Source organism: Camellia sinensis, chromosome 1 (assembly GCF_055761805.1).
Source record: "Camellia sinensis isolate YWXY chromosome 1, ASM5576180v1, whole genome shotgun sequence".
Classification (NCBI taxonomy): Eukaryota; Viridiplantae; Streptophyta; class Magnoliopsida; order Ericales; family Theaceae; genus Camellia; species Camellia sinensis.
In genome coordinates this window covers 23,745,648-23,758,025 of record NC_138961.1, presented here as the reverse complement: position 1 = coordinate 23,758,025, position 12,378 = coordinate 23,745,648, and the positions used below count along the sequence as shown (strand labels likewise).

The window sequence follows — 12,378 nt, the reverse complement described above, 5'->3', positions numbered from 1 at the left end:
CGATGTTCTTTGGGGTCGGCTTCTTTGGTACGATGCGTCCTCCGAAAATCTCCCTTCATTGACTCTCTTCGCCCGACCTCCCTTGAAGGCCGGTGAGAGTGTTCCTTGGTTCTGGTGTGCTGAGGGACTGTAGGGACTATTTTCTGCCCCCCTTTCTGGGCATTGTTCCTAGCCGCTGGGATCGGCGTGTCTTGTAGCGAAAACGGTGGCTGCATGACGTTATTCTGCATCATGAAATTGACGATTGATTGCTGATCTGCCAATTTATTCGCCATTCCCTTTATCTCTCTATCCCTCCGCAGGTATTAATCTTTCCATACCTGGAGGTCATTCTCGTTATAATACCCACCTCGGTCTGCCTTCTTTGGTACGTCTCGCTCCTAGCCGACGTCTTTCTCTCCAAGATTCTGATCCCGAGTTTCTTCGTTGCAATTATCCTCCTCTACGTTAAGATTAAAGTGTTTACCACTTCCAGTAGGAATGTCGTCCCCGATCTTTTCTTTCTATCCGTCGTTAGCCATCTATTCCCCTTTCTTTCCCACAAACGGCGCCAAATTGTGTGTGCTGTTTTCTGACCACACTGTCAAACAAGTACTCAGCTAGAGAATACCAACAAAATAGATTACACCCAAACAACCTGTCATAGAAAAAAAAGACTTCGGCGATGGTTCGTCCACCCGGGGGCACTCCGACGATCTAGTCAGTAATCAATATTTCTCAAAGATAACCAAATTGTGCTTAACTCACAAGTCAGAATACAAAAAGTGTACCTTAGATCCACGAGGGTGCCTTACTTTTATAGCCAACACTGACCTGATCCCTGTAAAAACCTAACTTCCCGAACTCTCTAATAGATAAAGATAAACTCTTTAAAAACTTTATCTTTATCCAAGCTGAGGTCCTTCCCCATTCTAGGACTCTTGTCCCTTATCCGTTCATCTCGGATTTCAGTATCTCCGCAGATAATCTCGGCCTAGCCGAGGTCACCTCGGTGCCATGACCAAGACACATGGCACCTCGGCTGGCACTTCGGTGCCACCTTGGCCACGTGTTCGTTATTCAAAAAATATGTCCCCACAGCAAGATATACTCATTATTAATTAGCTCACTTTATTTTCTTCTCTATTATATTTATTTTTTAAACTCAAAACATTATTGTTTTTAAAGATTTAGGATTTAAGAACATTGAAATCAATTAATTTTGAAGATTTGCACACCATGGATGACACTGAAATGGTTGATTCTGATATTAATATTGAAAATGTTAGTTTATGACGTAGTTTTTTTTATTTTTTATTTATCTCGTTCATATCTTCTTCTTCTTTTTTTTATTTGTTTGTTTGTTTTTTTATTTATTTATTTTTTAGTCAAGTAAATGCATAATCACTTGTCATTGCTCCGAATATAATATTTCAATATTTTAAAAAGACTAAATAGTTACTCCTAAATTCAAAAATGGATACCAAATTTTTCAATATTTCAAAGAGACTAAATAATTATCCTTAAATTTCAAAATTAATACAAAATAAATATGAACGAGTAAGATTTTACAAGTAAATCCTACAAATAAAATAAAGTAAAATCTAATACATTCATATGTGTAAACTAGGACTTCATCGCCGGGTTGGCATGGTGGTGGCGTAGTGGTGGTAGTCACCACAACCCAACGCCCTGATCAGCCACCAAATCCCCCACAACCCCTCCCCTCTCCTCACCTTCTCACCCCCATTCCCCCGAACCACCGTCGACCGACTCTGCCTCCCCTGCCTGCTCCTTATATCACTCAACTCCATCTCCGGCGGCATCCGAGCCAATCCAAACATCAACAAACTCCGCCGCGGCTTCACCGGTGCCGCCACTGCCGACACTCTCCGAACCGGAAATCCATACTTTTCGCCGCCCTTATACCCACATTCATCTCCCACTGGCAATGACAGAGACTTCGGGCTCGAAACACATCTTCTTATCTTCGGATTTGTGGATTTAGAACTTCTAAACATCTTTGAATTCCATCGAAAAAGCCTATATTTTCTGGGTTTTTCTTGTTTACTGGTTTCGATCTTGCGGGTATGCTCTGTTTCTGAGTTTGGTTCTTTAGAAGCAATGAGTTTTCCACAGAAAACAATGTTTTGAACTGGGAAAGAGCTCAAAGTGCTCCAATCTTCGCTGAAGAACTCAAAGAAGTCGTCTTGATCGGATGAGAATGATGATGATGACAAGCTTTGATCTTCTTCTTTGGCATCACTGTATATTGGAAGATCACACAGAGAGAGTGCCTCCTCTGTTTCATCTTCTTCTTCTTGATATTGCTCTGCCATTGATGGATCTTTGTAAGATTCTTTAGCATCCATGACTCAGACAGAAAATATGTGAAGAAGTGTATTTAGATTAGATTGAGAAGAGAAAAATGGATAGATAGGCTCATATATATACATGGTCCTGGATATTTAGGATGGGTTAGTAGATAGAGGGTTGTGGAGAGAGAAAATGTATTGAATATTGTTGGTTGATTGGGATGGGTTCTAGAGGAATAGAATTTTACAAAATAAAAAATTGGTTGAAAAAGAAAGACCATGAGAGAGAATTAAAGGGATTTTAAGGAATTGCTAATTGAGTTAATTACGCTAAGATCTTTAATATTAACAAATATTATTTTATTTATCATTTATGAATTTATACATATTGATCTCTTTAAATATGAAAATCATATAAATACATCACAAGTAATTTGAAAGGATTTACAAAAATGAAAATAATATATTTTTATAATTAGAAGAGTCAACATATATAAATTAATATATAAAAGTGGTAAAGTAATATTTGTTAATAATTATAAAGATTTTGGTGTAAATAATCCATTCTTAATTTTGGTGTTTCTAGAAGAGCAGCAGGCGCAGGACAAAAAAAAAAAAAAAAAAGCAGATAGAGCGGTCATAACAGTCCGAAGAAATAGTCTCATTGATGATACCACGCGAAATTGTTTTCCTCACTTCTTGATCGCGAAGTTTACTAAACAAAAAAGAAGTGTATCACATGAGGCTCCGTTTGCTTAAAAAGAAATATATGACAGAAAATAAAAATAATAAAAAGTAAAGTGAAAGAAAGAAAGTAAAAATAAAAATAAAAATATATTTTCTTACATATATTTAAATAGATAAAAACAAATTATAAGAAAATGATGGAAAAATATATATAATCACGGCATAACAAAGAGTTGTGGAGAGAAATATAGTTAAAAAGAAAAGATTTGAGAGAAAAAAATAAAATTTTCTGCATATTTTGTAAAAAATTGTTAACTTAACTAACAAGTTAATTTGAATTATACAGGAAATTTTAGTTTTTATTACTTTTTCGGACTTTCTATCTAAACAAACACATAATTTTTTTTTCTTTTTCTTTCATTTTCCTGTATTATCTATCTAACCAAACTGATTCTAAAAGAAAATTAATTTATCCCCTAATTTTTCTCTCTCAATTTCATCTCTTATGAAGTGGCTAAGACTCCTAATTCTATGTCATTTGGAAGGTAAAATTAAGAGATGTAGCAAGCTGATCACATAATTAGATATAATTTTCTCATATGAGATGTGTATTTTTGTGAGAGGATTTGTGATTAGTTTTTATTTAAGTAGAAGTACTAATTGGAAATTTTAGATGTAGATTTTTTATTTATTTATTTATTTTAATGTGGCGTTTTTACCTTAAGAGTAAAATAATGAATGACTTACTTATTGTGTTTTTGTAACTCTTTATTTGTTAAGAATAGAATATTATGTAAATAATATTACATGATATTTTGAATCTATTTAATAATTTTCTTGATTTGTCTTAGTCCACTATTGGATTGTTTTATCTTGTAAATTAATGTGCATAGATTATTTATGAAAAAAAAAAATCAAATTAATTAGATAATTATATTTATTTTTAAAAAAATGAATTGGTAATTTTCAATCCTACTTGTTTATTTCTTTTATATGGTTACTATTTTTGGATATGTACCTGACTATATTTTTAGTTCAAATTTATTTTGAGTATGACTTATAAATTAATTTTTTTGCTTATTATTAAAAACCATGCATAAAAGTAAAGAGCTGTTAAAAAATAAAAAATAAAAAACTTATTTATGTTGTTATCAAATAAGCTTTAAATGATCATTATATATTAATGGAGTCCACTTTCATTTTTGTATCAATCCATAAATGACATGTACCTCTCTAGGAACCTGCACAATACGGTATTTTTGTATCAATCCATAAACGACATGCAAGTATCTCATTTTCAAGTCATTTACCCACCTCTCTAGGAACCTGCACAATACGGTAGTGTGACGTGTCCTGAATTTATTTTAATAATTTAAATTATTTATAATAACGAGTTTATTGAGTAAATCATTCATAAAAAAATTCAAATTAATTAGACATCTGTAATTTATAATAAGATCACGTTTATGTTTAGAAAAATAAACATTTAACATGATTTTAATAATTTTTTTGTGTTATTATTTGGCTTGATCATGGGTTATACCTGTCCAATTAATTTATTTTTTATATGAATAATATACCTAACAAACCTTATAATATAAATAATTTAAATAATCAAAATATGATCAAAATAAATGTCACAGGATGTGACAAATTGGGTGCTGAGTCCTCTCTCTAGACAAATTGGGTGCTGAGTCTTCTTGAAAAGGAAATGTTCTCCTGCAATCAATTGGAGCTTGTTCTCCTTCTAGATTTGGGGGTAAATAATCAACTTCTAGAACGTGAAGTATAGCCTATAGGTAAACATTTTGGATGTTTCCTTTGTGTATGTTTGTTAGGAAAACAACCATTGTTGGCCAATTGGACTCCATGTGTTGAAATTGTCTGTTTGGTCAACATGAGAACGGTGATTTCTGAGTATCAGGTGATTGATTTTTAAATAAATTAATTATTCTTTACATTATTAAAAGTAAAATTTATAAAAATAAATACAGAATACACAAAAATAAATAATATCTTTAAAATTTTATTAATAGAACCCACATCTCAATTCAATTTACGTACATTATGTGTCAACTTCCTATAGGTCATTTTTGTACAAAAACACTACACACCATCAAAAAAAAAAAAAAAATCATGAAAATTGTTTAGAAATTTTGGCCAATTGACCAACCCGAAAATCTTCGGATATATTGACCGGTCGACTTGGAACGATTTCAAAATAATTTTCATAAATTTCTTTTTGTAAAATAAACTTATGCATTCATTCAAGAATAGGATAATTAGTTTAGTAATCTATGTAATATTCATATGAAAGAGTGAAAAATAAAAAAATTAAGTTTGAATCAATTATAATCTAACTTATTAATCAAGAATATTTTATTTATCCTTTGCCCCAAAAAAAATATATGAAAAATTATTCATTCATTGGGGGGTTCTTCTTCTAGATTCGGGTCCCACGTATTTGTAGTAGCAGCTATTTTAGGGGCCCATTTTTTTGGTGGGTGGGGGGGGGGGTGGTAATTAATGGTGGGCGGAATTTTTGCCGCCTTGGACTTGGACGTTCTTTTAGTTGCGACTCCAGTCCTTGTCTCCTTCTCACCGGCCCGAATCTTTTAGGCCCACTACTAATAAATATTTTATTTAACAATAGAATATAAAAAGATATATTTGTAATTTATCCAATTATTTTGTTTGATGTTTTATCCAATGACACTCAAGTTGTTTGGTTTAGTCTATCTCAAATGTTTATAAATTTTTTTAAAATTTGTATCAGACTGTTTATTATAATTTGTACTTATATAATTGTTGATTTTTTTGACTTTCGAAGGTTACTTTTGTAATTATGAGCGTGCCAGTAAGGATGAATCAGTCCTTACAGAAAATTAATTGTCAACTAATTATCAGATGATTGTGTTTTAATTCTTTCAACCTCAATGAAAAGGACTTTTACTGGTGGCTTGATTTAGGAGAATTAAGCAAATAACAATTAAATGAAGAACAATTGAAGCATTTCATTAAAATGAAAAAATTTACAATGATTCAAACTCAGCCTCGTAGAGGTTTACAACAACAATCTACTTGAAACTACTCCTATGAATGAAGTGTAGTGCAGGAATTTTAAAGTACAGAAATGTAAAGAACAGGAAATGTAAAATTGGAAAGGAAATAAAGTAGAATAAGGCCTCATTTGGGGAGTGGCTATTTTAGTCAAAAAGTTAAAAAGTTACTAAAAGTTGTCACATCACCTCTCTACTTTTCTGCACATCTTTTCGTAAAAAGCCAAAAAGTTACTAAAATAGCCTGTTTCCAAACGAGCCCTAAGACTGATTTTTTGGATCTGAGTCTAGGGTTTCTTTCTAGGGCCTTCTCTACTATTTATACTTCTCAAGGATGACCATCGAACTGCATTTCCAACCGTCGAACTGCTCCTCCATGGTCGCTGATCAGGGTGCCTCATAATTAGCTCCACTATGCCATCACTTACAGTCAGGCTTCCCTCCTAATTTTGAATTTGAATGTGAGTAACTTTGAAGCCACATCACTTTGCATCTCTTTGCTGATCCAATACTACTCGGATCTCGTAATAACCAATACTAACTGCCACGTGTACGATTATGATTGAAGACTTGAATAGTCTTACTGTATTATTCTTATTCTGTCACGCGTCGAATTGTAATTGGCTTATACAAAATATGTAGCCAACATTACCCCCTGCACTAATATGCCCAATACTTGGTGATATTAGTGGATCAAGGTCTTTTTTTCACGTCTTAGAACGTGCATGGGCTTTGCATTCTTCCAGAAATGCAACTGTCATTCATCATCTGCATTAAACTCTCATTCAATCTTTTAAACACTCCCACCACCTTAGTATTCGAACAGACTGATACATTTTTTATGGCCGAATCAATTTTCTCCTCCATTGATCGAGCACACGAAGAGTCATTTGATGATGTTGTTCCTCCTCGAAAGAACCTCCATGCATTAATTAGCCACCTTTACCCACCTTTCTATATTCAAGTCATGGAAGCCTTTACAAACTATCAACCCTTGGACTACGAACACATTACCCTTACTCCTTTGATTCAGAAAGTTACAAATATAGGCATGGAAAGATTTTCTTCTGATTCATCCTCGGACTACAAACAAACTGCCCTCAATTCTTTGATTCAGAAAGTTACAAATATGGACATAGGAAGTTCTTTTTCACAATCCTCTGAATGGGATAAGGCTGTGGCTTCTTCTTCCTCTGGGGCTTCTGACTGGGCAAGCTGGTCGGAACCTGAGGCCTATGATTTACGGGAGCGAATTAACCATCACTTTGTCGAGTTCACTAACCCTTTAGAGTTCCCTTCCTATACACGAAGCTCGGTGGTTTATCCTTACGTGCCCATCGACCGATGACGCAGTTTGGAGGACAATCTGTTTGTAGCATGGTACACATTTTCCATGCCTACAAAGATAGTGCACGCTACCCGACGTCCAGAAGAGGCACAAGGGTACAATCCATCGTTCTTAGCCCAGAAGGCGAAGCTTTGCTCTTCTGACTGGCTCGATTATATTAATGCCCTTGTTCCTTCTGCCCTTGTTCCTTCTCCTGAAGTAGAAGCTTCCATACCTCCTCCTCCGCCAAATCCTTGCTGGATAGAGAGACTGAGGCTTGCCCTCTCTGCGGATAAGGTCTTTCCCCCTTACAAGCCTCCACCTTCCCCTACTCCAGCTAAGCGAAAGCAAGCCTAACTTCTGCTTGCGGCCTTTTCTCACTTGCCTTTCAATATTCTTGAGGACGACATCCCTCTCAAGAACCTTCGATGGGCTTGTGACATTCTGACTCGGGGTCACGCCCTCAACCCCCTCGCCCAAGCAGAGCTTCACATGTTTTTGGACCAACTCCCATTGCTTCTTTACTGGCATCAAACTTCTATGGCCACCACTCAATCTTTGGACCAACTCTCATCCTTTCGAGTTCATGCCCAATATGAAGCGGAGAACCTCATTGAAGAATTTGATAACTTCAAGAATAAAGACTCTTCGTACTGGGATGACTTGGATATGGACGAGTTGGAACAAGGATTGAGAGAAACAGCGTTCGAAATAAAGGCTGAAGAGCTCTTCTATGAAGTGAGAGCACATCAACTTCAGCAGCCAATCCTAGAAGAAATAGAAGATAAAATAAAGAAAGAACAGAAATTCATTGATCATAGTTAGACCAAATTTCATAATCTTGTTATTTATTCTATTCCTTATTTTTATGAACTTGAATTTGTGCCCAAAGAGGGCCATTCGATGTAATTGTTGTTGCTTTAATACAACTAAGACTTTTCTCTTTATTTAGCATTGTTTGATCTTGTCCCCGTTTGTCTTTAAAAGCAAATTTAGGGCTTCGAACTGAATAATCCTATCCTTCGAATCCAAATTCAATCGTTCTAAATGAAACACTAAAAAATCAACATGAACTTTTTCCATTTATGGATTACAGTTGATAGTTTTTCCTGATTTTCATTTAGAATCAGTGCTTCAAATTTAACAATCTTGCCCCTTAAAGCTTGTTTTAATCATAACCAAAATATGATCATGGTTAGTACGATCAATCAGTTTTAAATTGACCATCTTTGCTTCAAACAACAGTTCATACTTTCAAAAATATGGAAACCCCTTTCGAGGGCTGCACTGTTTTAGTCCGAAAAGACAGTCCTTTCTGTATATATAAACCAACTATTGGTTTTGATGTTTCGAACACCAATTCCCACCCTTAAGGGGTATCAAGTTTTGCTTCGAAGGACATTACTCTCATTAAGAAACCTAAAATAGGTCTTTAATCCCTTTGAAATAAACAAATATTTGTGCATTCATACATCCTTAGGAAGGGAATGTGTTTCAAAGCCGGCTTCTCAGTTTCGAAGCCATTGTTATTTGACTTTTGGCGCCAAAATTTGGTTTCAAATCCAAATATTTTATTTCGAAGCTGGCATCAACATCTGGGATGTGTTTTTCCCTCCAAAAGTATCAATATTGAAGGAAACTTTTCGTATTTGTACCTTTAGTACTTTACGAATTACACGATATATTTCCCAGACACAAAGGTTTTTAAAACCCTTTTATTTCGTGTTTTGAAATCACTCGCTCGATTAACACACAAACCCTTTATCTCTACTGACCTTCCACTTCTCTCTACTCCCTTTCCCAACTTCGTCCTCTGAGAAAGCTTTCAATCAATGGCTGTTTCTTCATTGAAAGTACCAGTTGTAGAGCTCGCGAGCCCGTCTGTAACCCTGAAAAGGATCATTGAGGCAGAATGTGAAAAGTACAAGGCCAGTGAGAAAAGCGCCATCGACGGACGCATATTCATCCCTCGATGTCATGAGCAACAAGACTATGTGCTTGGACCCATCTTCAAGGAGATTCTTACTGAGCTTCCAGCGTTATATCCACGTCTAGAAGACCATTGTCTCCTTTACGAAGGTGGTCTTGACTGGGGAACCTGGAGGATGAACCGTCTCCATCGATACTGGCCCACGTTGAGACCGGAGTGGCAAGAATGGTATGATCGGGTTGTTCCTAATAAGACTTTGGACCTTCAAGAGCTCTGCCTTCTCGATGCCCTCTAACTATCCAGGTTTACTATCTCAGAGGACTCTTTCTTAATTCCTGCTGCCCTTTGCTTCTGGAATTCTGCCTTTAATTTCTTTCAATTCAGATGTGGGATGATGGCCCCACTGTTCTTGATATTTGCCATCTATTAGGATTGTCCCCCATTGGTACCCCCATTGGACCAGATTATCCTGACCTACTAATCCCCTTTTTCCCTCCCCTCCCTTAACTCATCCTACAGTGACTTTGTCAAGGCTGAGAATAGAAAGGAGGGCCCTGTAACTGATAGGGAATTCTTTTCTTTTATACTATATTGGCTTTACAAATTCTTTTTATGCATTTTTTCTCAAAGAATCATGCCTGAATTTGCCCCTCTTGCCAAAGCCCTTGTCCTACAGAAAAGATGGCCTTAGCTCCATACGTTTTAGGCCATGTATATAGAGCTTGTTCTCTTTTTTGTGAGAAACCCTTGGATGCTAATCAAGGGGGTCCATTTTGGATACTTCAGCTTTGGCTTTTTACTTATTTTGCTGAGCTACAATCTAAGTGCCTTAAATTTTTTGAGCCAAACCCTCTTACTCAAGGCATGAGGCTAGCCAATGCTTCACTTTATCCTTCTACCTTTGCTTTTTACTTCTCTTTCTTCCACCAGCTTCCAGCTTCCCTTCCTTCTTACAACTTTTGTCCCTTCGAACCCATTACAATTGGCCCATCTTGGTTGAAGAATTTTCTAAGTGATAGGTTCTATGCTTCACCCCCTCACAGGGATATATGGGCTTCTATTCTGATCCCCAGAGAGTTGTTCATTGGGACTATGAACCCCAGAGCCTACAAATACATTGCTGAGCCTTATTGTCCTGCTCAATTTGCTAGACAATTTGGCTTCTCACAAGGGGTCCCAATACCTCTTTGCAGTAACACCAACCTAAGTCTTACTAGCAGGGATTTAAAGGTTCGAAGGTCCAGACTCGAAGAGGCAACTTCTAAGTTTATACAGGACTTGATCGATTTTGAATATATATCTCTTTCATTCCTTAAGGTAACCTGTTGAAGAGGTACCAAAACTGGTGGGTGACCAATATGGAAGTATACTTGGCCATTGCTCCTCAAGACTTATTAATGGTGCTGGATGTGCCCCAATCCAAGCCTAATGGAACTGGAGTTGTCACTTCTTCCACTGCTCTTACCACTTCAGTTTTTGTGCCTGCCACCACACAATTTACTCCTGCTACTTCCACTCCTCCTAGAGTTACTCGGGCTGCCTCGAAGAAAGGTATATACCCTTGTTTCTTCTCCTTTTTCCTTTTTTATAATGCTTTTTAGCCTTATCTTTAGTTCTTCTTTTGTGAAGATGGTGTGGGTGCTTCACAGAGAGATTCTCCTCAGAAGACCCAAGCTTTAAATCTTCTTAGGAGCAAACAGCAAAAGAAAAAAAGGAAACCTTTGCTTGATCCTGACAAGGAAGCACCTGAAGTTCAGGCAACAGAAGAAGAAGAAGTAGAGCAAGAGCAAGAGACACCCTTAGAAAGAAGAAAGAGAGTGGCTGTCTCTTTTTCTGATTTGGTTCAAGATCCCACTCATGAGACAACTGCCAGAGTAGTAGAAGAAGAACTCACTTCTGAGGAATCTGAATCCCAGATTGAAGAGAGAGAAATTAAGAAGGAGCAGGCAATACCAATACAGAAAAAAAAAGGAATATGACTGTCTCCCCTTCTGATTTGGTCGAAGACCCTATTCATGAGGCAGTTGCGAAGGCAGTAGAGCAGGAACATTCTAAGGCCATAATTGTTTTTCAGAGAGCTGAAAAAAGACGGCAGCAACGATTGTTAAGAGATGAAGCTTTTGCTGCTGCTGCAATCCAAAGAGAAACTGCAAGGAGGCAGCATCTTGCTGAGCACTATTCTCTTCCCAGCCCTCCTATTGTTGCTACCACTTCTGAAACAAGTAACTTCTTTCATGTCTCTATTCTTTTCCCTTGTCAATTTCTTGATATTGAGACTTAATATTACTTTATACTTCTTCTTTTGCAGCAACAACTACTGAGACTATTCTTCCAATAAGGACTCCCTCAGTTTCAGTTGAAATGGAACAAACTCGAGATGTGGAGACCATTCAAATAATTCTACCACTTCCAAGCCCTATGTTTTCTATACCCTTCCTAAAACCAAGTATTCTTGCTCCTTTTCCTTCTAGCTTAACCCCATATCTCCCTTATTTGTCTTTTGATTTTTCTCAATTTAGTTCTCTTTTTAGCCTTACTTTTCCTTCCCCTCCTAAGGAAACTCCAGCTACTACTTCCTCTTTAATGGTAGCTGATTCTTCTATAGAGGGTACTAGTAGCTCTCCAACTCATGGTTCATCACCTTTACCTAGTTCTAGCCCCTCTTCCCTCGACTTATTGGTAGCTAGAACTATAGAGACTGCTGAAGATGACCCACCCATTTCTCCTATTCCTATGCAGTTCTTCGTGTCTTCCACCAAAGCTCTTTCTGCACCTTTCATGTCCACGGACGAGGTAGACATCTTCGAAGCAAGACTAGCCAGTCTTTTCGACATGCCTTCCACCTCTCCAATGGCTAATGATGAGACTGAGCCATTAGTTTTGGCTGATTCCCTACTAGAAATTTTTGATAGCTCTTCCTCTAGTAATAAGCCTTCTTCACCTCTGATAGACTTGGACAGCTATCTGGAGCTGTTGACATCCTTTTCGAGGATTCCTTTCAAGGCTTTAGAGAGACCAATAATGAGAAATGGCTGCCTTCAATGCTGCAAAATTGTTGAGCAATCCGGCATGAATGTCTCA

At 36.8% G+C, this 12,378-nt stretch overlaps 1 protein-coding gene across 1 annotated transcript; it reads right to left on the bottom strand.

Moving 5' to 3' along the window:
• Nucleotides 1-1,613: 1,613 nt before the first annotated feature.
• Nucleotides 1,614-2,351, bottom strand: LOC114309108 (uncharacterized). Its single transcript, XM_028254808.2, has one exon. The coding sequence runs from the start codon at nucleotides 2,349-2,351 to the stop codon at nucleotides 1,614-1,616; it is 738 nt and encodes a 245-aa protein (XP_028110609.2).
• Nucleotides 2,352-12,378: the final 10,027 nt, after the last annotated feature.